This window comes from Mesoplodon bidens (assembly GCF_964165515.1).
Source record: "Mesoplodon bidens genome assembly, chromosome: 7".
NCBI classification, from domain to species: domain Eukaryota; kingdom Metazoa; phylum Chordata; class Mammalia; order Artiodactyla; family Ziphiidae; genus Mesoplodon; species Mesoplodon bidens.
The window spans coordinates 47,318,303-47,346,114 of NC_138164.1; the positions used below are offsets into that span (position 1 = coordinate 47,318,303).

General features: G+C 36.0%; 1 protein-coding gene across 6 annotated transcripts in view; it reads right to left on the minus strand.

Moving 5' to 3' along the window:
* Positions 1-3,208: 3,208 nt before the first annotated feature.
* The window catches only part of NUCB2 (nucleobindin 2), a 112,023-nt gene continuing 87,419 nt past the window's right edge, over positions 3,209-27,812 (minus strand). For 4 of the 6 annotated variants that reach the window (XM_081240465.1, XM_081240464.1, XM_081240461.1 and 1 more), the window contains 10 exons: positions 25,953-26,079; positions 19,252-19,355; positions 18,241-18,426; positions 17,954-18,044; positions 17,302-17,360; positions 17,112-17,204; positions 15,839-15,928; positions 4,539-4,709; positions 4,176-4,257; positions 3,638-3,750 (listed from right to left, as the gene is read on the minus strand). In XM_081240465.1, the coding sequence (XP_081096591.1) occupies positions 3,743-3,750; positions 4,176-4,257; positions 4,539-4,709; positions 15,839-15,928; positions 17,112-17,204; positions 17,302-17,360; positions 17,954-18,044; positions 18,241-18,426; positions 19,252-19,355; positions 25,953-26,079 (1,011 nt within the window). In that variant the 3' untranslated portion in view covers positions 3,638-3,742. Of the gene's footprint in view, positions 3,577-3,637; positions 3,751-4,175; positions 4,258-4,538; positions 4,710-13,526; positions 13,664-15,838; positions 15,929-17,111; positions 17,205-17,301; positions 17,361-17,953; positions 18,045-18,240; positions 18,427-19,251; positions 19,356-25,952; positions 26,080-27,812 lie in introns of those variants that run through there. The other 2 variants (XM_081240463.1, XM_081240466.1) reach the window with 2 other exon arrangements.

A 27,812-nucleotide genomic window follows, 5' to 3' on the forward strand; every position in this document is an offset into this window, starting at 1 on the left:
GATAAATCAAACACAGGATGAATACTTTCTAACAGAGCTGGAAAAAATACTATTAGCAACTCTTTAAGAAACAATCTTTACTCATAAATGCCCAGTACTCATAAGAACTGGGATTCCTTATGTCCATAAATAATCTTAGGCCAACAATTCTTTTTTTACTAATATAAATGAATAATTTGCTGGAAACTGTGAGGTATGTCTACATTAATATCCATCCGTTATCTACTCATGCCAAAAAAGCATTTTAAAAAATTTCTCTAAGTTCTCCTCCAATTACTAATTTTTTACTTGAATATATTTGACATATACCACTGTGTAAATTTAAGGTGCAAGATGTGTTACTTTGATATATTTAATATATTGTAATATGACTGCTGTTGTATTGATATTTGTCACATTTCATAAAAGTACAATATTATTGTCTCCAATTACTTTCTGATTTGACCCCAGTCCACCATCTAAAAAAATTTATCCTAGGTGAATCCCTGTCTTATCACAATACCACTTACAGATAGAGTCATCAACAAAAGGATATCCCAGATCATTTTAAAATATTTCCTACAATTTAAACAACAGAGATAGGAATTCTTCTCTATCTCTAAAGAAACATAGCATTACTCTGCTGAGTGATTTCTGTGGGTTTTTTTAAGCTACATATAAGCAGAACTTTTCTAGATTGCTATATTTAATTTTGGGATCCATGATTTAAGGGAAAAAATCTGAAGTGTTTGGAGGAGTATACAATGATTACTTTAAAATTTGTAAAATGAGAACTAAGAGTTTTAAAAATTATTAATGTTAAAAGAAACAATGTAAAATTTTGAGGTATTACAGTAGATTTGTTCACTCAACAGCTTTAAACATGCATTCCTGTACTACAGGGCTAGGAAATTAAATATTATTTCCCAACCTCCCTTGCAGCTAGGGTTCCAGATATGATTGGTCCAAACAATCAGATGTACTCACTTGAAACTTTTACTCAGAACTGAGTTACATGGGGACAGAAGCAGGACATGAAATATCCATTTTTGCTGACACAAAGCAAGGCAGAGGTGGTATGGTTCTGGAGCTGGCAACTTCGTGACTTCCTAATCTGGCAGGTGGCTTCCTGATTTAGCAGGCAGCTTCTTGATTGTTCCAAAAGCAGCAGCTTCTTTGGCAGCCCAGTCTCATGATGCAGTTCCTAGAAGCTCAGCCTAAGTTCTGTTCTTTCAGCCCTCCCAAAGATTCTGTGAGCTATCTATACACTGCCCCCCACCCATCAATCCCATTCTGTTTAGTAGCTGAAGATGATTCTATTACTTACAATGAAGAATCTTAACCTATACAGAATTTGGTAGCTAGAAGTAAAGTGCAGCAAGTAAAAGGATCTGAAAAATGGCACTGGCTTAGTTAAGAAGGTAGGGTTTGGGGCAGTGATACTTCATGCCAACTGAGTTTAAGGTATCAGAGAAAATGGTGGTAGAATTTCAGAATGCTAGCATGTGTGGGCTGCGCCTTGCCTCCTTCAGAAAAGTCCTACAGGAGAGATGTGGCTCGGGCTAAGGTGAGCAAGTCTGCAGAGATGGAAGGCAATATAGCTTTGCCGAGAGAACTGCTCTCTATCTACCAAATTAATTGATAAAGTCCCAAATCTGGAGCCCTGAGGAACTGAAAAAGTCAACTACTGTACTACAGTATTCCAAACTGAAACAGTTATAAGTAAAGGTTCTGAGGAAGCTGCTAAAGCTTTCACAACCTTTCCAAGAAACTTCCCTTAAGAATTTTCTGCCGAATAATAGGAGCCATCCTAAGGAAAAAGATCAGATTAAGACTGTTGTTATCCCATCCAAGCCTATAGTTTAAAACAATCCCAAGTGGGTACCAGTCATTTAAGACCCAAGGGGAGAAAAGAACACAGAGGCCAGCAAGTAAAAGATGAGGTTCTTTGTTAAATATGTCTTGACAAGATCTTTGTGGTTTCTCGTGGTAATAATTGAAGAAAACAGACCAGAAACTTACAACTTTTTAGGGAACTGTTTTGCCAAAAAGCAAAACAAAACAAAAACAAATAAAACCCTAAACCTGGCCTGAAACAGCCTGTAACTATCTGAAACAATCCCGAGGCCCCAAACCCACAATAACAGGAAATGAAGTGCGAAGACTGTCCAGCCTTCAAGAAGAGGACACTTTCCAATGCCCACTTGCGTCCTTGAAGGTTAATGGGCAATAAAAACATCCTAGAGGGCAATGCCAAAGGCCCCTGAGGACATTAGACAAGGGAGTTCCTCCCAGAAAGGTGAAGCAGGGGTTGCCTAATAGAAAAACCAAAGAATATATTTATGGACAGAGCAGAGAGACCTTGCTATTTTTGCCAAGCAGTATTTTTTTAATTGTTATGGAAAGATGACTGCTATGTTTCCTGTTTTCCCCTTTTCTAAAAGGTTGATTTTATTGCAGTTATCCTGTATCTATCCCATTATGCATATGGTGCTCAGGGGGCAGACATGTTGCTTTTTAGTTTGCAGATGACCAGAACATTAAAAAACCACATCCTAACCTGACGGAGGGGACTATACTCAGATGTCATGGGCTTTGAACTACATGCAATAATAGATTGGGTTTTGGTGGTTTCCTTTTGAGGTGGGGGAAGTGAGCGTTTTCTGTTTCGGAATAATGTACATAGATATTTAGGTAACCAAAAGGCTGTTTAAATTAAAGCTGTAAGTTGCCTACCAAACATTCCCTCTTCCCTTCTTAAAGGGAATCCTTCCTAAAAGAATCCTAACTTTTAGCTGGTCCCATTGCCACATGGATTTCTCAGCTTCCCTAGCAGCTAGATGGCCATGTGACACAGCTCTGGCCAATGAGATGTAAATTCGAATGCTATGTGGTTCTCTGGGAAAATTGCATCAAGGAAGCTGATTCAACTGGGGGACGTTCCTTTTGTTGCCCTTCCCCACTGCCTCCAAGAGCCATCTTGGACCCTGAGAATGAAATAACTCGAGAAAAAAAACTATGCACTGGGGAGAGCAGAGGAGAAAGATAGGAACCTGTACACCACCTACTTCCAGATTTCTTCTATGTAAAAGGCAAAAGTTCTTATTCAGTTTAAACCACCATTATCTTTGGGTTTTCTGTTATATGTAGCAAAACCTGATCTTGAATGATAGAGTATAAAGCAAAAATGTAAATGAAAAATGATCTTAAGTGGTAGCAAGAGCTGTTTGGTAGAAGACTTTCTAGCAGTTAAGATTGCTGAAAGTAGGAAAAAGTTACCAACACACACTAGGGAATACTATGGTCTTCTCAGGAGAAGAATTATTAATATCAAAGAGCTTTTATTGAGAGAGGGGATGATAAGCACCCATAAAAGAGTATTTACCTTTATGAATAAGAGAAAACAATTTATTTTAAAAGCAGTGGGTGGCACTTTCTCACTTAAATAGTTACTAATAGTTTCATTAAATTATGGCATAAAGCCACTTAATTAAATCACTAAAGGAGAACAAAGGAAAAAGAAAAGAGGTATGAAAATGAGAGCAGGTATTGAGTTTGTTTCCTTCCTGGTTCTGGTAGACTTCAATCCTTAAACATCTGTGTCCAAAAAAAAAAAAAAATACGTTCTCATTTAAAAAGGATCTTCCTTTATTCCATATATGGTTTAAAATATTTATTGAGCAGAGGAAAAGGAAGGGAGGTAAAAAGATGACACACATGATGATGTAACGATTTTATTCTAAGTTCTGGTGGACTTTGGACTTTAAATACCTGTTCAAAAAAAAAGATATGCCCTCATTTTAAAGGTATCTTCCTTTATTTTGAATATTCTTTTATACTTAGATATATTGAGTATTTGCTTTTTAACTATGTTTAGTTAATCATCGATTACAATTAAAAACATGTTCTCTGATAATATCAATAATTGATTAGGAAGAATTATGAATAATACTGAAAAAAATCATTTCACCATGCATATGGCTATCAAATTATATAGCTTTTGAAATGTACTGATGTATAAAAATTTTAGAGGCTTTTTCATTTTTCTGTAACACAAATTGCTCTATTTCCACAAATAAACAGAAAATAGCACAGATATTAATGATTTGAAATTATATTTCTAATAAATGTGAATTTCTATTTATTCAATTTTTTAATTTCCTCAAACAAACAAACAAATAAACAAAATTACATACGTGGCTGGATCTTTGATTCTCCACCAGGCACTGATGGGGAAATTTCTTGTTGTAATTTTTTTTGTTCCATCTGCTGTAAAACCTAGTGAATGGAAAAAGAATGCCTTAAAAGTAAGCATTATTTGATTTTCTCTGATATGTATGACCTTTGACAATGCACAACAAACTAACTGAAAATTGTTTTCCAAAATGGGATATTCACGTTCTATAATTTAGATTAATATTCAACAAGGAAGTTTAAAAAATGCAGTTTAAAAAATATTAAAATACGACAGCTAATTGAAATATATTACAAAAACACAAGCTTGTAGCAAAGCCCCTAAAATCCTTTTTAATGCCACAAGCCTTTTTACAAAATATCACCTGATGGTATTCCAGTTTCTGAGCCTCAAGTTGGTCATGCTGACGTTGTAGCTCTTCTTTTTGTTTCTGAAGCTCATCTGCCTTTTTCTTAAGTTCAGTTTCTTGTAGGGAGATAAGATTTTCATATTCCTTCAGTTCTTCCTCTGTGAAGAACTGTTGTTGATCCAATGTCTAAAAGACAAAAAAATGAGAAAAGAATAACCTTAGAAAGAAAACAAAAAGGTCTGATTCAGCTTTAAAATTCTATGCTTAGCAAAGTACAAAAGAATATCTATAGTATTACATCTTTTGGGTAAGAAAGAAGGGGAAATAAGAATATATACACTTGTACTTATTTGGGCAAAAGATATAACAGGAAGGAAAATCCAGAAACTAATGAGATTGGTTACCTACAGAATAAGGGGAGAACTGGGTGGAAAGGACAAAGACAACGTGGGAAAAAAAATCACACTCCTTTGAATATGCCTTTTTTTGCACAGATTTGATTGTTGGAAACATATCAATGTTTCACATACTCAAAGAAAAAAAGAAAATAAATAAAAATCCACAAGGACAGAAAATCTCTGCAAATTGAATACAAATAGAAACAAATAATACTTTTTTTTAAGTGAATAAAATAATCCACAGAAGGGGGAAGGAAAAAAGAACTAACCCAAGAAACTTTTGATCACAGCATTTGGACTATATGCCCTTAGGCTAAAACAACAACAAAAACTATAAACAAATATTAAACTCTGGCTTTGCAAAGGCATCGATTAGCAATTCTGAAACTCTTTGTACATCTTAGGATTGAACAAATAAATACAATATTATTGTGGAAAATGAGAGCCAGGCTTTGTATGAAATATGGAAAGAGAAAAAGAATGTTGTATTGCAAATAGAAGCGTTAGATTGAAATTTAAGGAGATATCAGTGTGAACTCATGAGTTTTAATACATCTTGATAGCTAAATATATAAAAATGAATATAAATGTGTAGATGTGTCTATATACATATGTGCATGCATGCGTGTATATATATACACACATACACATACTATAAATATATATTTTATATATATATATATATATATATATATATATATATATATATTTTTTTTAATTCCTCAGCTCTGTTACTTGATAAGGCCTAGAAGCAATGGCACTCCAGTAGCAAGGTGCAAATCCAGTGTCCAGATCCTGGATTGTAATATCGATCTCCACTAAAAGGAACCAGTGCTCCTCAGAAAAATGTCTGATTCCAGAGGTAAGGCAGAGAAAGAACAAGATGAGCCTTGGACATCTTATTACGCTAAAAAGTAAGGAAGTCCTCAAAGAATGATAGGGACATGCCTGAAGGACACAAAAGCCAGTCTGAGGAAACTCCTACTAGCTGAATCAGGGACAATTTGAGCATTGAAAACAAATGATAGTAAGAATTCAAGTTTACTGAATAAAATAAGAAGCCAAGAGTCTACGTTGATATAAACAACTAGAGAAGGGAGAAGGAACAGCTACAGTGGAAAGCCAAGGGAATATTGGCTTTTTCCACCTACAGCGGAAAGCCAACTAAGGAATGATGATGAGAAAATCACCATTTGTCAACAGTCACAGTAACAATTTATTCTAGCTAAATTCATCAATGAATGATAAACCCTGTAGATAATGAGTCTCAAAGTATATCCCCAAAGACAATACCTTTTTAAAAAGTACAGCAATCTCATTTTTTATTGGTGGAAATGTAAATTGGTACAATTCTTTTGAAAAGCACTTTTACAAAGTATATCAACAACCTTAAAAATATTCCCTTGGTCCCGGTATTGCTACATTGAGAATTTATCTTAGAAAATAACCTTGAACACATAAAAACTTTATATAAAAATGTGTTTATAGCAGCACTATCTTTTTAAATAACAACAAAAGACTGGAAATAACCTAAATGTCTAACCCTCAGAAAACAGTTAAGCACCTCCATAGTTATTAAAACAATGCTTACAAATAGTATTCGGAAATACTTTTGATATGATGTTGAGTGATTTTTTTTTAAGCTGACCTGATTCTGGCAGTATGGTGGGATAGACAAGATACTTTTCAAATTACAAAAGGTAAAATAGTAATTTTACAGTGGAAAAACCTGGTAGACACTGCCTTAACCAAATAATCAAAGTTAACATTGCCAGTTACGGAAATAATCAGCAGCATATGATTCTTGATATGATGCACTTAGCATCACTTCAGTGATATTCCTATCAAAAGTAGGGATCATAAGGAAACAGCAGACAAATTCAAAATGAGGGACATTCTACAAAATAAATTATCTGTAATTTTTAGAAATATCAATGCTATGAGATACAAAGACTCAGGAACTGTTTCAGATTAAAGTAGACTAGAAAGACATTACAACTAAATCCAATGCATGATCTTGGATTTTCTTTTGCTATAAAGACCAATACAGGAAAAATTGACAAAATTCTCAATAAAATCTAGAGATTAGAGAATAGTATTGTGTGTGCAGCATTGATAATCTTATTGTGATTATGTAAGATAAATCTTTGTTTGCAAAAAATACACACTCAAGTATTTAAGGTTAAAGCAGCATTGTGTGCAACTTACTCTCAAAAGTAATTATATATGTTATATATAAATATACACACACACAGATTAAAAATAGAGAAAGAGAGAAAAGGAGAGGGAGAAAGCAAATGTAGTAAAATGGGAAATCTGGGTGAAAGGTATTCAGGAATTCCTTGTTCATTCTTGCAACTTTTTTGTAAATCTGAAATTATGCCAAAGTGAAAAAGGTATATAATTATCTATTGATCCAGTTCACCAGAAGCACTCAAAGGAATTCATGTTCAAATCATCTTAGCATTCTTTTTCTTCACCAATGTCCAGAAATAGTTCAAATATTAGACAAAAACTTACAACAAAAAAGAAGCTGATTTCTTTAACCTCAAACTAAGATGACCAATCGTCCCAATTTGTCCAGGACTGTCCAGGTTGTAACACTGAAAAGTTCTGCATCCTGGGAAACTCCACAGTCCGGGTAAACCAGGATAGTTGGCCACCCTATCTCAAACTAATTAAAAAGGTAATCTTTTTATTTTATATAGGAAAAGACAATGTTCTCTTTTTTTTAACATCATTATTGGAGCATAATTGCTTTACAATGGTGTTAGTTTCTGCTTTATAACAAAGTGAATCAGCTATACATATACATATATTCCCATATCTCCTCCCTCTTGTGTCTCCCTCCCACCCTGCCTATCCCAGCCCTCTAGGTGGTCAAAAAGCACCTAGCTGATCTCCCTGTGCTATGCAGCTGCTTCCCACTAGCTATCTATTTTACGTTTGGTAGTGTATATATGTCCACGTCACTCTTTCACTTCGTCCCAGCTTACCCTCCCCCCACCCCCATGTCCTCAAGTCCATTCTCTACATCTGTGTCTCTATTCCTGTCCTGCCCCTAGGTTCTTCAGAACCATATATATATATTTTTAGATTCCATATATGTGTGTTAGCATACGGTATATGTTTTTCTCTTTCTTAGTTCACTCTGTATGACAGACGCTAGGTCCATCCACCTCACTACAAATAACTCAATTTCGTTTCCTTTTATGGCTGAGTAATATTCCATTGTATATATGTGCCACATCTTATTTATCCATTCATCTGTCGATAGACACTTAGGTTGCTTCCATGTCCTGGCTGTTGTAAATAGAGCTGCAATGAATATTGGGGTACATGACTCTTTTTGAATTATGGTTTTCTCAGGATATATGTCTAGTAGTGGGATTGCTGGGTCTTATGGTATTTCTATTTTTAGTTTTTTAAGGGACCTCCATACTGTTCTCCAAAGTGGCTGTATCAATTTACATTCCCACCAACAGTGCAAGAAGGTTCCCTTTTCTCCACACCCACTCCAGCATTTACTGTTTGTAAATTTTTTGATGATGGTCATTCTGACTGGTGTGAGGTGATACCTCATTGTAGTTTTGATTTGCATTTCTCTAATGATTAGTGATGTTGAGCATCCTTTCATGTGTTTGTTGGCAATCTGTATATCTTCTTTGGAGAAATGTCTATTTAGGTCTTCTGGCCATGTTTGGACTGGGGTGTTTGTTTTTTTGATATTGAGCTGCATGTAAATTTTGGAGATTAATCCTTTGCCAGTTGCTTCATTTGCAAATATTTTCTCCCATTCTGAGGGTTGTCTTTCGTCTTGTTTATGGTTTCCTTTGCTGTGCAAAAGCTTTTAATTTTCATTAGGTCCCATTTATTTTTGTTTTTATTTCAATTTCTCTAGGAGGTGGGTCAAAAAGGATCTTGCTCTGATTTATGTCATAGAGTGTTCTGCCTATGTTTTCCTCTAAAAATTTTATAGTGTCTGGCGTTACACTTAGGTCTTTAATCCATTTTGAGTTTATTTTTGTGTATGGTGTTAGGGAGTATTCTAATTTCATTCTTTTATTCTTTTTTTTCTTTTTTTTTACGGTACACGGGCCTCTCACCACTGTGGCCTCTCCCGTTGAGGAGCACAGGCCCCGGACGCGCAGTCTCGGCAGCCACGGTTCACGGGCCCAGCCGCTCCATGGCATGCAGGATCCTCCCGGACCGGGGCACGAACCTGCGTCCCCTGCATCGGCAGGCGGACTCCAACCACTGTGCTACCAGGGAAGCCCCTCTAATTTCATTCTTTTATATGTAGTTGTCCAATTTTCCCAGCACCACTTATTGAAGAGGCTGTCTTTTCTCCAGTGTATATTCTTGCCTCCTTTATCAAAAATAAGGTGGCCATATGTGCGTGGGTTTATCTCTGAGCTTCTGTCCTGTTCCATTGATCTATATTTCTGTTTTTGTGCCAGTACCATACTGTGTTGATTACTGTAGCTTTGTAGTATAGTCTGAAGTCCAGGAGCCTGATTCCTCCAGCTCTGTTTTTCTTTCTCAAGATTGCTTTGGCTATTCGGGGTATTTTGTGTTTCCATACAAATTGTGAAATTTTTGTTCTAGTTCTGTGAAAAATGCCATTGGTAGTTTGATAGGGATTGCACTGAATCTATAGATTTCTTTGGATAGTATAGTCATTTTCACAATGTTGATTCTTCCAATCCAAGGACATGGTATATCTCTGTCTGTTTGTATCATCTTTAATTTTTTTCATCAGTGTCTTATAGTTTCCTGCAGACAGGTCTTTTGTCTGCTTAGGTAGGTTTATTCCTAGGTATTTCATTCTTCTTGTTGCAATGGTAAATGGGAGTGTTTCCTTAATTTCTCTTTCAGATTTTTCATCATTAGTGTATAAGAATGCAAGAGATTGCTGTGCATTAATTTTGTATCCTGATACTTTACCAAATTCATTGATTAGCTTTAGTAGTTTTCTGGTAGCATCTTTAGGATTTTCTGTGTATAGTACCATGTCATCTGCAAACAGTGACAGTTTTACTTCTTTTCCGATTTGGATTCCTTTTATTTCTTTTTCTTCTCTGATTGCTGTGGCTAAAACTTCCAAAACTATGTTGAATAATAGAGGTGAGAGTGGACAACCTTGTCTTGTTCCTGATCTTAGAGGAAATGGTTTCAGTTTTTCACCATTGAGAACGATGTTGGCTGTGGGTTTGTAATATATGGCCATTATTAAGTTGAGGTAAGTTCCCTCTGTGCTTACTTTCTGGAGGGTTTTTATCATAAATGGGTGTTGAATTTTGTCAAAAGCTTTTTCTGCAACTATTGAGATGATCATATGGTTTATCTCCTTCAAGTTGTTAATATATTTTATCACATTAATTTGCGAATATTGAAGAATCCTTGTATTCCTGGGATAAACCCCACTTGATCATGGTGTATGATCCTTTTAATGTGCTGTTGCATTCTGTTTGTTAGTATTTTGTTGAGGACTTTTGCATCTATGTTCATCAGTGATATTGGCCTGTAGTTTTCTTTCTTTTTGACATCTTTGTCTGGTTTTGGTATCAGGGTGATGGTGGCCTCATAGAATGAGTTTGGGAGTTTTCCTCCCTCTGCTATATCTTGGAAGAGTTTGAGAAGGATAGGTGTTAGCTCTTCTCTAAATGTTTGATAGAATTTGCCTGTGAAGCCATCTGGTCCTGGGCTTTTGTTTGTTGGAAGATTTTAAACCACAGCCTCAATTTCAGTGCTTGTGATTGGCCTGTTTATATTTTCTATCTTCCTGGTTCAGTCTCAGAAGGTTTGCTGTTCTAAGAATTTGTCCATTTCTTCCAGGTTGTCCATTTTATTGGCATATAGTTGCTTATAGTAATCTCTCACGATACTTTCTATTTCTGCAGTGTCAGTTGTTACTTCTTTTTCATTTCTAATTCTATTGATTTGAGCTTTCTCCCTTTTTTTCTTGATGAGTCTGCCTAATGGTTTGTCAATTTTGTTTATCTTTTCAAAGAATCAGCTTTTAGTTTTCTTGATCTTTGCTACTGTTTCTTTCACTTCTTTTTCATTTATTTCTGATCTGATGTTTATGATTTCTTTCCTTCTGCTAACTTTGGGTTTTTTTGTCATTCTTTCTCTAACTGCTTTAGGTGTAAGGTTAGGTTGCTTTATTTGAGATGTTTCTTGTTTCTTGAAGTAGGATTGTATTGCTATAAACTTCCCCTTAGAACTGCTTTTGCTGCATCCCATAGGTTTTGGGTGGTCGCGTTTTCATTGTCATTTGTCTCTAGGTATTGCTTGATTTCCTCTTTGATTTCTTCAGTGATATCTTGGTTCTTTAGTAGTGTATTGTTTAGCCTCCATGTGTTTGTACTTTTTACAGATTTTTTCCTGTAATTGATATCTAGTCTCATAGCATTGTGGTCAGAAAAGATACCTGATACAATTTCAATTTTCTTAAATTTACCAAGGCTTGATTTGTGACCCAAGATAGGATATATCCTGGAGAATGTTCTATGAGCACTGGAGAAGAAAGTATATTCTGTTGGTTTTGGATGTAATGTCCTATAAATATTGATTAAGTCCATCATGTTTAATGTATCATTTCAAGTTTCTGTTTCCTTATTTATTTTCATTTTGGATGATCTGTCCATTGGTGAAAGTGGGGTGTTAAAGCCCCCTACTATGATTGTGTTACTGTTGATTTCCCCTTTTATGGCTGTTAGCATTTGCCTTATGTGTTGAGGTGCTCCTATATTGGGTGCATAAATATTTACAATTGTTATATCTTCTTCTTGGATTGATCCCTTGATCATTATGTAGTGTCCCTCTTTGTCTCTTGTAATAGTCTTTATTTTAAAGTCTGTTTTATGATATGAGAATTGTTACTCCAGCTTTGTTTTGATTTCCATTTGCATGGAATATCTTTTTCCATCCCTTCACTTTCAGTCTGTATGTGTCCCTAGGTCTGAAGTAGGTCTCTTGTAGACAGCATATATACAGGTCTTGTTTTTGTATCCATTCAGCCAGTCTATGTCTTTTGGTTGGAGCATTTATCCATTTACATTTATGGTAGTTTTCAATATGTATGTTCTTATTACCATTTTCTTAATTGTTTTGGGTTTGTTATTGTAGGTCTTTTCCTTCTCTTGTGTTTCCAGCCTAGAGAAGTTCCTTTAGCATTTGTTGTAAAGCTGATTTGGTGGTGCTGAATTCTCTTAGCTTTTGCTTGTCTATAAAGGTTTTAATTTCTCCGTCGAATCTGAATGAGTTCCTTGCTGGGTGGCGTAATGTTGGTTGTAGGTTTTTCCCTTTCATCACTTTAAATATGTCCTGCCACTCCCTTCTGGCTTGCAGAGTTCCTCCTGAACGATCAGCTGTTAACTTTATGGGGATTCCCTTGTATGTTATTTGTTGCTTTCCCACTGTTTTTAATATTTTTCTTTGTATTTAAATTTTGATCATTTGATTAATATGTGTGTTGGCATGTTCCTCCTTGGATTTATCCTGTATTGGACTCTCTGTGCTTCCTGGACTTGACTGACTATTTCCTTTCCCATATTAGGGAAGTTTTCAACTATAATCTCTTCAAATATTTTCTCAGTCCCTTTCTTTTTCTCTTCTTCTTCTGGGACTCCTATAATTTGAATGTTAGTGCATTTAATGTTGTCCCAGAGGTTTCTGAGACTGTCCTCAATTGTTTTCATTCTCTTTTCTTTATTCCGCTCTGCGGTAGTTATTTCCACTATTTTATCTTCCAGGTCACTTATCCGTTCTTCTGCCTCAGTTATTCTGCTATTTATTCCTTCTAGAGAATTTTTTTTTTTCTTTTTTTTTTGCACTACACGGGCCTCTCACTGTTGTGGCCTCTCCCGTTGTGGAGCACAGGCTCCGGACGCGCTGGCTCAGCGGCCATGGCTCACGGGCCCAGCCGCTCCGCAGCATGTGGGATCTTCCCGGACTGGGGCACGAACCTGCCTCCCCTGCATTGGCAGGCGGACCCTCAACCACTGCGCCACCAGGGAAGCCCCCTTCTAGAGAATTTTTAATTTAATTTATTTTGTTGTTCATCATTGTTTGTTTGCTCTTTAGTTCTTCTAGGTCCTTGTTAAACGTTTCTTGTATTTTCTCCATTCTATTTCCAAGATTTTGGATCATCTTTACTATCATTACTCTGAATTCTTTTTCAGGTGGACTGCCTATTTCCTCTTCATTTGTTTGGTCTGGTGGGTTTTTACCTTGCTCCTTCATCTGCTGTGTGTTTCTCTGTCTTCTCATTTTGCTTAACTTACTGTGTTTGGGGTCTTCTTTTTGCAGGTTGCAGGTTCGTAGTTCCTGTTGTTTTTGGTGTCTGCCCCCAGTGGCTAAGGTTGATTCAGTGGGTTGTGTAGCCATTCTGGTCAAGGGGACTGGTGCCTGTGTTCTGGTGGATGAGGCTGGATCTTGTCTTTCTGGTGGGCAGGACGACGTCTGGTGGTGTGTTTTGGGGTGTCTGTGACCTTATTATGATTTTAGGCAGCCTCTCTGCTAATGGGTGGGGTTGTGTTCCTGTCTTGCTAGTTGTTTGGCATACGGTGTCCAGCACTGTAGCTTGCTGGTCGTTTAGTGGAGCTGGGTCTTAGTGTTGAGATGGAGATCTCTGGGAGAGCTTTCACTGTTTGATATTATGTGAAGATGGGAGATCTCTGGTGGACCAATTGTCCTGAACTCAGCTCTCCCATCTCAGAGGCACAGGCCTGACATCTGTAGGAAGGAAGGAAGGGAGGGAGGGAGGAAGGAAGGAAGGAAATAATTAAAATAAAAAAAATTTTTAAATTATTAAAAATAAAATAAATTAAAAAGTAATTAAAAAAGAAAGAAACAAAGAAGAGAGCAACCAAACCAAAAAACAAATCCATCAATGATAACAAGCAATAAAAACTATACTAAAAACAACACCAAAAATCGGACAGACAGATTACCTAGGACAAATGGTAAAAGCAAAGCTATACAGAGAAAATCACACAAAGAAGCATACACATACACACTCACAAAAAGAGAAGAAGGAAAAAAATATATATATCTATATAAAAAAAAGGAAGAGAGCAACCAAATCAATAAACAAATCTACCAATGATAATAAACTCTAATTACTAAACTAAGATAAATATAAAACCAGAAATAAATTAGATGCAGAAAGCAAACCCCAAGTCTACAATTACTCCCAAAATCCACCAGCTCAATTTTGGGATGTAATACCTATTCAGGTATTACACAGATGCAGGGTACATCAAGTTGATTGTGGAGATTTAATCCGCTGCTCCTGAGGCTGCTGGGAGAAATTTCCCTTTCTCTTCTTTGTTCGCACAGCTCCTGGGGTTCATCTTTGGATTTGGCCCCGCCTCTGCATACCGGTCGCCTGAGGGCGTCTGTTCTTTGCCCAGTCAGGATGGGGTTAAAGTAGCAGCTGATTAGGGGGCTCTGGCTCACTCAGGCCGGTGGGGAGGGAAGGTACGGAATGCGGGGTGAGTCTGTGGCGGCAGAGGCTGACATGACTTTGCAATAGCCTGAGGCATGTTGTGTGTTCTCCTGGGAAAGTTGTCTCTGGATCACTGGACCCTGGCAGTGGCGGGCTGCACAGGCTCCTGGGGTGGTGTGGATAGTGACCTGTGCTTGCACACAGGCTTCTTGGTGGCTGCAGTAGCAGCCTTAGCGTTTTGTGCCTGTTGCTGGTGTCGCGCTGATAGCCGCGGCTTGCGCCTGTTGACAATGTTCTGTTTTCAATCTATTTTGTTTGGTACCTCTCAACCATTCTGTTCAAGATGTGTATTCACTCACTTATACACAGTAAACCATGGTATAAATTAAAATACTTTTCAGGAGCAATTTGACAGATATATTTAGAAACTAAAAAATGTTCATAAAACTTGAGAATAGTTCTATTCCTAGGAATTAATCCCAGGGAAGTCATCACAGATGCCCCCAAATGCATGAACAAATGGATAGTCATCACAATGTTATTTATCACAGTAAAAAAAATTAGAATTGACCCATAATGTCTGAATCTGGAAGAATGGCTATATAAATTATGCTACAACCACACAACTGCATGCTAAGTGGTCATTTTTTAAATCGAGATTTTGAGACATGGCATTGGAAAATGTTCATGAAATACTGTTATATTTAAAAAAAACATAATTTCACAAACATACAAAGCCATTTATATAGTGAATATATGAAGCCATTAAAAAAATATATAGATATGAATTTATGTGTATATGTAAGCTAAAAATGGGACAGTACACTATTTATTCACTGTATGCTATATATGCATATACTAAATATACAAAAAATTTCCAAACTGGCATAACACAATGCATAATTTAAGTGTCTACCTCTGGATGGCAGAATTACATGTAACCTCTAATTCATACTTTAACTGTATCCATATTTTTAATTTTCAAGAATGAACATTATTTTACACATAAAAACAGTACAATTTTAGGGCTTCCCTGGTGCCCCAGTGGTTGAGAGTCTGCCTGCCAATGCAGGGGACATGGGTTCGTGCTCTAGTCCGGGAAGATCCCACATGCTGCAGAGTGGCTGGGCCCATGAGCTATGGCCACTGAGCCTGCACATCCGGAGCCTGTGCTCCACAATGGGAGAGGCCACAACAGTGAGAGGCCCGTGTACCGCAAAAAAAAAAAAAAAAGTACGATTTTAGAAAGACATAATTACATGCAATGTGATTACCAATAGAGATCAATTGTCCCAGCTTTGCAAGAAATCAAGTTCATTATTTTATAGTGACATTTTATATGAAAAGCCAAGATGGTAAAACTATACATGCAAACATAATGGTGAATAAAAGTTAAAAGCAGAATAGACTGATGTAGAATTTCTTGAACCATACATCCCATTTCATGTAGGTTCTATTACCTCCCAGCTATCTGGCTCCAAGAATTCCTTTTTTTCTGTAGCTTTCAAAAACTCTTCTAGAGTCACCAATCGGTCTTTGTTAGTATCAACCTGATTAAAGGAAAAGGTACATGTAAAATAAAATAACTCTTTCACATTATTTAGATACTAGAAATTCTTCTAATAGATGCTACTACATAAACATACAGCAATCAGGGCTAGCCTAACATCCAGAGAAACTGAGGGAAAAAAATCAAAACAGGACACTCCACATTATCCTAGAATCAGAAAATAGATAACTTTCTCTTCTACATAATTCAAATTTGAAAATAACTGATACCCCCAAAGATCACCAAGTTTGAGTCTGCTGATATGACTGGGTAGACTAGTATTGTTTTCCTTACTCACCACACCTCCTTTCAAAGCCAAGTGCTTGGGCAAGAAAAACAACCTTTCCAGAAAGAAGACTGTTTTAGCCAAGAGTAAAGGAGTTTGAGTTAAAATGCTCTCAACATTGTTTTCCTAAAAACAAACAACTAACTAAATCAAAGCTAAAGTTGACAACTTTTCCAAACCCTGTTTAATGGCTCTTATAGACTATGGCAAATTCAGTTACAAAAGTGAACTCTATGATGGCCAAAGAAATTCATTTGTTACTTGGAAGCCAGCACTCAACAAAAATCCCAATTTACCATAAATAGCTCAAATATCAGGTGAAAATCACTGAAGCAAAACAGTGGGCTTGGGGAATTCCCTGGTGTTCCAGTGGTTAGGACTCTATGCTTTCACTGCCAAGGACCCTGGTTTGATCCCTGCATGTGGTGCAGCCAAAAACAAATAAACAAATAAAACAAAACAAAACAACAAAAAAGTGGGCTTAAGTTACCCTGCCTATGATAGCTATTTCAGAGTTTTCAGCTTAGTAATGTGAACAAGAAATAAATACTTGTTGTTATAAACCATTAAGGTATTGAGTTTTTTAATTTCTTAGCAAAAACTAATACAGCATTTAAAATATCAAATAATGGACTACATTATTTTTTACTTCTACAAGAATGTTTTACAGCATTCTTTTATATGCAGCAGCATCTTAATATTTTAAAGCAGTTACAAAATAATTTTATTTACACTAGGGGAACCTACTGACTGTTCTGGATCAAAAATGCAAAATCCAATTAAATATCTATTATGTATATTTATTTTCCATTTTACAATAAGATTTATTGCAAGAACTTGAAAAATCCACAGAAATACTTCTGTGGATTTTTTGAAAAGATAAACTTTTCAAACATACCTCATTCATTACATGTTCCCTCATTCTAAGCCTTTCTTCCTCCATTTCTATCATATCATCCTCTTCATTTTTGGGGTCATATACTTTCTCCAACTAAAAAGAAAAATTTTAAACCAACATAAAAGGAAGGAAGATAATAGAAGGAAAAAAGACAGAGCAAAACCACTGAATACTTAATGAACTCATTTACCTCTTTAGTAAATAGGGCTTCTAATTCTTGTTCATCTAGGAAGCCATCACTATTGACATCTAAAGTTTAAAAGTTACAAATGCAAAAACTGATTTTAATGCCTTAGAAAATTGATAGTTAAAATACAACTAATTACAAATGGTTTGCAAAAGTATTACTTAACATGAAGCATCAACATGCTACAGAAAAAGGTGTCTTTCTTTTTTATGAAGCCTCAGATCAGTCCAACTGGTAACAATTCACTACTTATTCATAATTCTTCATAGTTATTTAGAAAAATATATATATTAACCAAAATATAAAGTGAAGCAATATGCTATAAGACTAAAAGTAAATTTTAATATTACAGCATAAAGTCCATTAGATATAACCTAGCTAGTCACAGAAATGCCTTCATTTTACAGAGAAACTTGTAATAAGTCATAAAATGACTCCAAAGTAAAAGCAAGTATAAAGACATAGCTACTGACCTAAAATACTTTATACTGCAGACCAGCAATAAAGACTACTATACTACCCTAGAGGAAAACTCTAAATGTTTACTATCAATAGGACTCGATTAGCAAACCTTGGCAGAAATCAATTAAGAGTAAAGCATCTATAATTTTTCAAACAAAAGATATAAATATTAATATTGTATCAAATCTGTTACCATGTAATTTGAAAAATGTCTTGGGGTCAAAGTCATTAGGATCCAATCCATCAGTCTCTTCCCACACTTCTTTTAGTTGATCTTTGCTTCCCTGTGAATCAATTTTAAAAAAGCCACTCAAAACAAACTATAATCTATGTATATAGGCTCAAAATAAAATATAAAATTGAAAAACTTTGCAGAATTAAGAATCAAGATTTTAAGTACTAATAACTTATAAAATTCTACTATCTGGCACAAAGAAGTATCTTGATCTAACTATGGTTTTACAAAGTCATAATCCTTACTGGATGATTAACTTTGGGATGATGTTCATGCTTTCTCTTCATTTCTTCAAATTTAGATTCCTCTTCTTTTTTCTTTTCTTCATTCAGTGTTTTTAAATATTCTCTCCTTTCATGTTCCTTCATCATTTCATATTTTTTAAATTCTTCATGTCGAGCCTTATCATAGTGTTCCAGATCACTTGTAGCCTATAATGCAATTTTTAAATTAAATAAGAAGATGTGCTTGAAAAATATAAATAAAGTCTTTCTTGCATATAGCATACTCTCTAACAGAAGGTAGCATAGGAGAGCCAAAACATATTTGACTTCTGTTTTAAATTTTACCCTTCTATTTTAGTCATTATTATTCTCAGAGATGTAGGCATTCAAAAAAACGAAAAGTTCAAAGCTAGCTTCAACTTTAGGAAGTTCCTTAGAAGCAAGTAATATATAAATTTATTTTTAAAAGAAGAAAAAGGAAGGGACTGTATCAAATCTGTACAGTATAGAGAACTAGAACAGTTCCTAACGACTTAACTAAATCTAGTAACACCCAGGCTAGAACATCTAATTTGCTAACTTCATACAGTACAACACGAGAGGTCTATAAGTTATAATCTAAAATCCCTGAGGCAGGATGTGTTTAAGAATTTTCTAGATTTTAGAAAAGACATATGGCATATATGCCATATCATTTAACACCCCTGAAGAGTTTGTAATCAAACAGATTAGTACTTCCTTATCAAAATCTATAAATACACTAAGTAAGCTAAATAAAACCTATAAATAGCCTTACTATAATTCAAGCCAGGTTTCCATTTTTATAGTATTTTGGATTTTGGAATTGTTGGCAAGGGATTACAGACCTGTATGTCCACATTATTATCTATACTAATAAGGGTTAAGCTATCTCCCTTTAAAGATATTCTAGAGAGTATGTAAAAGTTATACTACCACTTCATGGAATTTACTTGTCAAATTACAAAACCTCAAAGGCACAACAAAGACAACACATTTTGAAATGAGTCTCACCGCTTTGATTAGCATATCTAAATCTGTAGATTCAAACTTCTCAGGATTCAGGTGATTTAGATGATCAAATTGTTTTAGAAGAGCATGGTGGTCTATGCCTGTATCTGAAAGAAAATGAGAAAACTGTAAACAATAAATTATTAGAAGCTAGAAACATTAATATAAATAATATATAAGAATAAGCATTCATATTAATTCCTATAGGATTTTATAAGAAAATTCAAAGTTTTAGATTTAAAAGTTCATATTTTCTTTTAGAATATTGTACATACTATTCTAGGCAAAGGTAATGCCTTTGAATCTAGAATGGAATACAATTTAATGTGTACATTTTAATGTTATTTCAAGAAAGACTAGTTAGCTATCTTTCACAGTATGATTTACAGTAAAAACTTTTTCATTATTGTAAAAGTACCACATTTCCTACTTTTTTTTTTTTTTTTTTTTTTTTTGCTGTACGCGGGCCTCTCGCTGTTGTGGCCTCTCCTGTTGTGGAGCACAGGCTCTGGACGCGCAGGCTCAGCAGCCATGGCTCACGGGCCCAGATGCTCCGCAGCATGTGGGATCTTCCCAGACCGGGGCACGAACCCATGTCCCCTGCATCGGCAGGGGGACTCTCAACCACTGCGCCACCAGGGGAGCCCCACATTTCCTACTTTTAATTAAACTCTAATATACTACCCTCACCAAAGGTCTAAGAAGAATTTTTTTCTTTTTTTTTTTTTTTTTTTTGGCTGTATGCGGGCCTCTCACTGTTGTGGCCTCTCTCCCGTTGCAGAGCACAGGCTCTGGACATGCAGGCTCAGCAGCCATGGGTCGCGGGCCTAGCCACTCCGCGGCATGTGGGATCTTCCTGGACCAGGGCACGAACCCACGTGCCCTGCGTCGGCAGGCGGACTCTCAACCACTGCGCCACCAGGGAAGCCCTCTTTTTTTTTTTATAAGAATTTTTTTTTTTTTTTTTTGGCTGCACTGGGTCTTAACTGCAGCATGTGGGATCTTTTATTTGCAGCATGTGGACTTCTTAGTTGCGGCATGCGGATGCTTACTTGCAGCATGTGGGCTTCTTAGTTGTGGCATGCGGACTACTTAGTTGAGGCATGAAGACTTCTTAGCTGTGGCATGCATGCAGGATCTAGTTTCCGACCAGGGATCGAACCCGGGCCCCCTGCATTGGGAGCACAGAGTCTTACCCACTGGACCACCAGGGAAGTCCTAAGAAGAATTTCTAAAAAAGAATTGTTCTAAAATTTATATGAAGGAACTATTTGTATGCTGCTCCAATTAATCCTTTTTGGAACAATAAAAATCTAATTCAGTAAATTCAATTGATTGTGACTTTTTTTTTTTGGCTGTACAGCACAGCATGTGGGATCTTAGTTCCCCCACCAGGGATCGAACCCTCACCCCCTACACTGGAAGCACAGAGTCTTAACCACTGGACCACCAGGGAAGTCCCTGATTATGACTGATTTTTAAAGAAACATCAACTGTTTTCTTTATAAAGAACTTAAAAAAAAAAAAGCTACAGTGTATTGTAGTTGAATGAGTGAAGCAATTCTGGACGATTTCAGTTGTATATAGAACTGAGCAAAATGTGTACATGTGTTGATTTGTTAGAAGTCAGGGTTCTCACTTAGGAAAAAAGAACATACAAACATGAAAATGATGGAAGGCAAGAAAGAAACTTGGGGAAAGGGAGGGGAGTTAGTACTAACTCTGTGAACTTATTATTTCTAAAACATACATATATAATGTGTACACATATATGCATGTATGTTTTACACATATATGCATGTGTATGAATATATATTTATATATGTGTGTGTGCATGCATATGTGTATAGACAAGTATGTATTTCCTATCTCTGTCCTATGGAAGTGTCAAGAAGAAAATACATCCCAGGAGTACTGAGCACACCTAGTGCCATCTCTTGGTCTGTAACATCATTTCGCACTAAAATTAAGAACCAGGAATCCTCAGAGAAATGGCTAATTCCAGGGCTAGGGCAGGGTATAAAGTACAAGATGAGCCTGGAACATATTGTTATGCCAAAAAGTAAGAAACAGCTAAATTTAGTTCAACTAAGCTTTCACTGAATTCTCAGTATGGCCCTGTACTAGAAGTTTTGCTTATGAAGAAAAGATCTGTTACAAAACCTAGCCCTAAAGGATACGACCCGTCACTGAAATACATGAAAAGACACTTAGTCTCACTCAAAATAAGAGAAATACATATTAAACCTGCACAATTATACCATCTAACAGAGTGGCAAAATTCCTAAAGTTTGATGATACTTATAATTAGCAAGGCTGTGAGAAATTATTGCTGGTGGGAATGGGTATTGATCACCTTCTGTGGAGGTGGCAGTATCTACCAAAATTACAAATACATATATCCTTTGGTTTAACAGTTTCATTGTGGGGAACTTATCCTACAGATAATCTTACATGGATACATAGTGGTATGTGTACAAGAGTGTTCACTAGAAATAACCCAAATATCCATCAACAGGGGTCTGGTAAATAAATTATGGTATACTTATATAATGGAAATCTGCACAGTTGCTTAACAAAAATGATGGTCTCTATGTACTAATACAGAAAGATCTCCAAAATATATTAGTAAAGGAAAAATACAAGCTACAAACGTGTATTGCATGTATCTTTTGTATAAAAGAGAGGAAAAATAAGAACTTTTATTTGTATTTGTTTATATATGAGTAAAGAAACTCAGGAAGGATGGTATTAGGGGGCAGTGGGAACTGATAAAGTACAAAAATATCAGGGAACTTTTTGCTATATACTTTCTTACACTTTTTTTTTTTTTTTTGCATTACGCGGGCCTCTCACTGTTGTGGCCTCGCCCGTTGCGGAGTACAGGCTCCGGACGCGCAGGCTCAGTGGCCATGGCTCATGGGCCTAGCCGCGCCGCGGCATGTGGGATCTTCCCAGACCGGGACACGAACCTGTGTTCCCTGCATTGGCAGGCGGACTCTCAACCACTGTGCCACCAGGGAAGCCCCTTATACTTTCTTTTTTCAAACCATGTGAATGTATTGCCTACTTTAAAAATTACACACACACCCCCCACAAAATTAAGACGCTTTAAGCCCTTCTTCAAATTATCAGAAATTTTAATTCATAAATTTTGAATCAATGAGAAAATACTCATAACTTTTCTAAGCATATAAAACAGTTTACTTTAGATAATGAAATTCAGCCCCTGTCTTGGAATAAAGAAAATGTTGCCAAGATTAAGGGGATGGAAGTTGTCTAAGGGCAAAGAAATCTCAAACCACCTTAGGCCTGGCTTCAAGGATGGAATTACCTTGTGTGTCTGAAGTAGGATGGTATGAGTTAATTTACCTCTCATTGATATCCTTAGTTTCAGGATAAAGAGTATTTGGTACTTGTTTTCTAAGTCTATTCACCAGCAGAGAGTTTACAGCTCTACACAATTTCTCCAATATGATCCATTGACCAGAGGTACATGTTTAAAATGCAGGAACTTCCCTGGTGGTCCAGTGGGTAAGACTCCATGCTCCCAATGCGGGGGCCCAGGTTTGATTCCCGGTCGGGGAGCTAGATCCTGCATGTATGCTACAACTAAGAGTTCACATGCAGCAACTAAGAAGCCTGCATGCCGCAACTAAGACCCAGCACAGCCAAAATAAAAATAAATAAATAAATAAATAATAAATAACTATGTTTAAAAAAAAAAAGATAAAATGCAGATTACTCATCCCTAGAATCAGAGTATCTGGAGGTGAGATCCAGTAATCTGCATTTTTAACTAGCTCCCTAAGGTGATTTTTATGCAATCTGAAGTTTAAGAACTGCTATTCCGCCCTTAGTAAGTATTCAGATATTTATTGATGACAATGAACCACCCAGATAACCAATCTATGGGGGCACGTTACAAGGACACAGGAGCCAGCTTGAAGGGTCTCCCAGTTGCTAAAGCTGGCCCTTGGATTTTGATTCATAATTAGAAAGGCCATTCCAAGACAATAAAGGAATTCACTTATGTTGTCAACTGTTGCTTTTATGGTTTTATTTTCTACACTTAAATCTTTGATTTATATAAGCACTTATTCTGATGTATATTAGATATAAATCTAACTGTACCTTTTTCCAAATGGCTATCCAACTCTATTAAGACTACTTTTTAAAAAATTTTTATCTCACTGAGATACCACCTTTAATTCAAACTAAATTCCATATGTATTTAATTTTATTTCTGGAATTTCTATTTTGTTCCACTGATCTTTCTACTTACATGACAAAACCATAGAGTTCTAATGTCAGAGGCTTAGTGATATATTTTATTTTTTTTTTATTTATTTTTTTTTTTTGCGGTACGCGGGCCTCTCACTGTTGTGGCCTCTCCCGTTGCGGAGCACAGGCTCCGGATGCGCAGGCTCAGCGGCCATGGCTCACGGGCCCAGCTGCTCCGCAGCATGTGGGATCTTCCCAGACCGGGGCACGAACCCGCGTCCCCTGCATCGGCAGGCGGACTCTCAACCACTGCGCCACCAGGGAAGCCCTAGTGATATATTTTAATATCTAATATATCTAGTCCTTCTTTGTTCTTCTTCAGAGGCACATTGCTTTTCTTGCTCATTTCCCTTCTCATATGAACTTTAAAATTAACTTGGCTAGTACCAGGGGAAAAAAGTACATCTTTTTATTTGGATCATGTTAAATTTGTAAATTAACCTAAGAAGAACTGACATGTTCATAATGTTGAGTCTTTGTATCAAAATGATGTAATGTCTTCCCCTTTTTTCAAGTTTACTTTTGTGTTCTTCAGGAGCATTTTAAAGTTCTTATCTGTAAGTTTTGCACATTTCTTAATAGGTTTATTCTGGGTGTTTTATCTTTGTTGGTATCATAAATGGAATCTTTTCTTCCATTATATCTCCTAACTGGCTGTTGTTTGTACATATGAAAAACACTGATTTCTGTATATTGTTTACCTTGCTGAATTTTCCTTTTGTATATACTAAGTTTTTCAGACAAGTTCTTTGGGTTTTCCAAGTGAATAATTATATTACCTGCAAATAGAGATGGTTTTATCCCCTACTTTCCAATTATTTTACCTCCAATTTTTTCATTTGTGTAATTGCTTTGGCTAGTACCTCCAAAACAATATTAAATAGTCATGGTGAGAGTGAGCATCATTGTTTTGCTTCTGATTGTAGTGAGAAGATATATTTGTATCTCCCCAATGTGTAGCTGAGTTGGACATATCTGATCATGTTACAGAAGTATCTATTGATTACTATTTTATTACTTTTTTAAAATTAAGAAGGGGTGTTAATTTTTGTCAAATGCCTTTTCTGAATATATGGAGGTGATCATATGAACAATGAGATTACTTTAAGATATCTTCACATTTCAAAAACTCTGCTTCATAGCTATTTAATCTTCTCATAGTCTAAAATTAAAAGAATATAGAAAGATGAATAGGCAGAGCACAGAGGATTTTTAGGGCAGTGAAACTACTCTGTATGATACTATAACAGTTGATACATGTCATTATAAATTTGCCTAAACCCATAGAATGTACAACACCAAGAGTGAACTCTAATATAAACTATGGATTTGGGGTAATTATGATGTGTCAGTGTAGGTTCATCAATTGTAACAAATGTACCACACTGTTGGAAGATGTTGGTATTGGGGGAGGCTATGAACGTTTGGGGACAGGGGTGTATAGGAAATCTCTGTACCTTACCCTCAATCTTGCTGTGAACCTTATATTGCACTAAAAAAATTGTCTTAATTTTAAAAAAATACAAATTTCAAAGATTTATTCTGATTCATTATTTGTCCTTTGACTTTACAATTTCTTTTGTCACACCAAAAATTTCTTTCTTCTTATATCTATTCATATGATAATTTACAGTATTAGATTTCCTAAAATTAAGTTAATCTTGCATTCCTGAAATAAATCCACTTGCTATGATAGAATATTCTTTTAACGTCCAATAATTTTGGTTTTGGCATCAACACATAATAAGAGTGTGGAAGTTTCCTTCTTAATCTATGCTCTGGAATAGCACTGACAATCTGATCTTTAATGGTTTGGTGGAATTCCCTTTGGCACTCTCTGAACCTGGTGTTTCCGTGGAGCTAGCTCTGACAATTGTTCTACTTCATCTATGGAAATTGTTCTAATTAGATTTTCTCTCTCTACTTTCTTTTGGTTTGCGCTTTGATGTTATTTTTCCTCTTTTAAATCAGTGGCTTAATTCATTATTTTTCATTCTTCCTTTTTACTGATATAATTATTTCAGGCTAATCATTTTGATTTTTGAATGACATGAATATATAACCTATTCAAAAAATTAAATTTTAAAAATTAAGAGAAGGTGGGACTTCCCTGGTGGTCCAATGGGTAAGACTCCATGCTCCCAATGCAGGGGGCCTGGGTTTGATCCCTGGTCAGGGAACTAGATCCCACATACATGCAGCAACTAAGAAGTCTGCATGCCACAGTGAAGATCCCGAGTGCCGCAACTAAGACCTGGCACAGCCTAAATAAATAAATAAATAATAAATAACTAAATTAAAAAAAAAATAAGAGAAGACAAATAAATACTAACATTAAATTTTGACTATAGGAACATGGTCTGTAAACTGACCTTAACAATCAAATATTGGAATTTTCCTGCCTTTTCTTTAGCACTTACCTTGAAGGGAATCCAATTTAGCTTTAATCAGCATTCTTAACCTTGCCACTTCTTGCCTTTTCAGTTCATCAAGTTTTGTCCTCACATGGTGACTTACTAAATCCAGTTCTTTGCTTAGCCTACCACTCTGTTAACAAAAATAATAAATTAATTTTATCTATTCCATTGCATTTTTAGATAAGACACAATATATTAAAAATAGGGTTATAATAAAGTAGTGATATTTTGACTAATTTAGATAAATTTGACATTACAAACAGCATTTCTTTCAGAAGATATTCAGTTTGTAACTCTAAAATCAAGATGTCTAAAAACCATATAATTTAGAAAAGCATAATTAAAGCACAAAGAAGAAATTCAAAAAGTAACTTAAATTGTAAAATGGTGCAGCCACTTTGGAAAACAATTTTGACAGTTCCTCAAAAAGTTAAACCCACAGTTACCATATGACCCCACAATTCCATTCCTAGGTATATACCTAAAGAGTTGAAACATATGTTCACATAAAGTATTTTTTTAATTAATTAATTTATGTTTTATTTTTGGCTGCATTGGGTCTTCGTTGCTGCACTCAGGCTTTCTCTAGTTGCGGTGAGCGGGGGTTACTCTTTGTTGCAGTGCGCAAGCTTCTCATTGCGGTGGCTTTTCTTGTTGTGGAGCACGGGCTCTAGGCGCGTGGGCTTCAGTAGTTGTGGCACCCAGGCTCAGTAGTTGTGGCTCACTGGCTCCAGAGCACAGGCTCAGTAGTTGTGGTGCACGGGCTTAGGTGCTCCGCAGCATGTGGGATCTTCCCGGACCAGGGCTTGAACCCGTGTCCCCTGCATTAGCAGGAGAATTCTTAACCACTGCGCCACCAGGGAAGTCCTCACATAAACTCTTAAATATGAATATTCATAGCAGCATTATTCATACAAGCCAAAAAAGTAGAAATAACCCAAATGTCCATCAACTGATGAATTGATAAAATATGGAATATCCATACAGTGGGATATTATTCAGCCATTAAAAGGAATGAATACACCGATACATGCTACAACGTGATGAACATTGAAAACATTATGCTAAGTCAAAGAAGCCAGGCACAAAAGGCCAAATTTTGTATGATTCCATTTATATGAAATGTCCAGAATAGGCAAATCCACAGATATAGAAAGTAGATTAATGGTTTCCAGGAACTGAGGAGAGAAAGGAAAGTGGGAGTGATTGCTTAATGGGTACAGGGTTCCTTCTCAGGGGAAATAAAATTGTTCTAAAATTAGATAGTGGTGATGGTTACATGACTCTGTACATATAATAAAACCACTGAATTGTATACATTAAAGGGGCAAATTTTATGGTATATGAATTATATTTCAATAAAGGTTTTTAAAGTAATGTGGCCTCCTTAAGCTTTAGTCATTCTATATATAAATAACTTTTCAAAATTCATCTTTTTTAGGTTGTCTCCTTTGATTACTTTTTTTTCATAGATGAGTAATTCTATACGTGTTCCAAAATTTAAGAGACAAAATAGCTAGTGGTTTACCTTCTCTTGTTTAAAAATGCATTTTCAATCAGAAACTGCAAGTCTAACTAGCAATCAGGCACACAGACCCTTCAGGACTGAGTCAAGGGGGAGGAAGGGAAGGAAAAGAAACGCCTCAAGCAAGACCAAGAAAGAATGTTCAGAGAAGGAGAAGGAGAGCTAAGAGAATATGCTGTTACAGAAGCAAAAAGAGTAGTACATTTCAAGGAGAGAATGGTCATTATTATTAGATAAAACAATAGTTCTCAAGTGTGGTCCCAAAGTGGAAGCATCAGCATCACCTGGGAACTTTAGATGGAGGCCCTAGACTTACTGAATCAGAAAGTCAGGAGGTG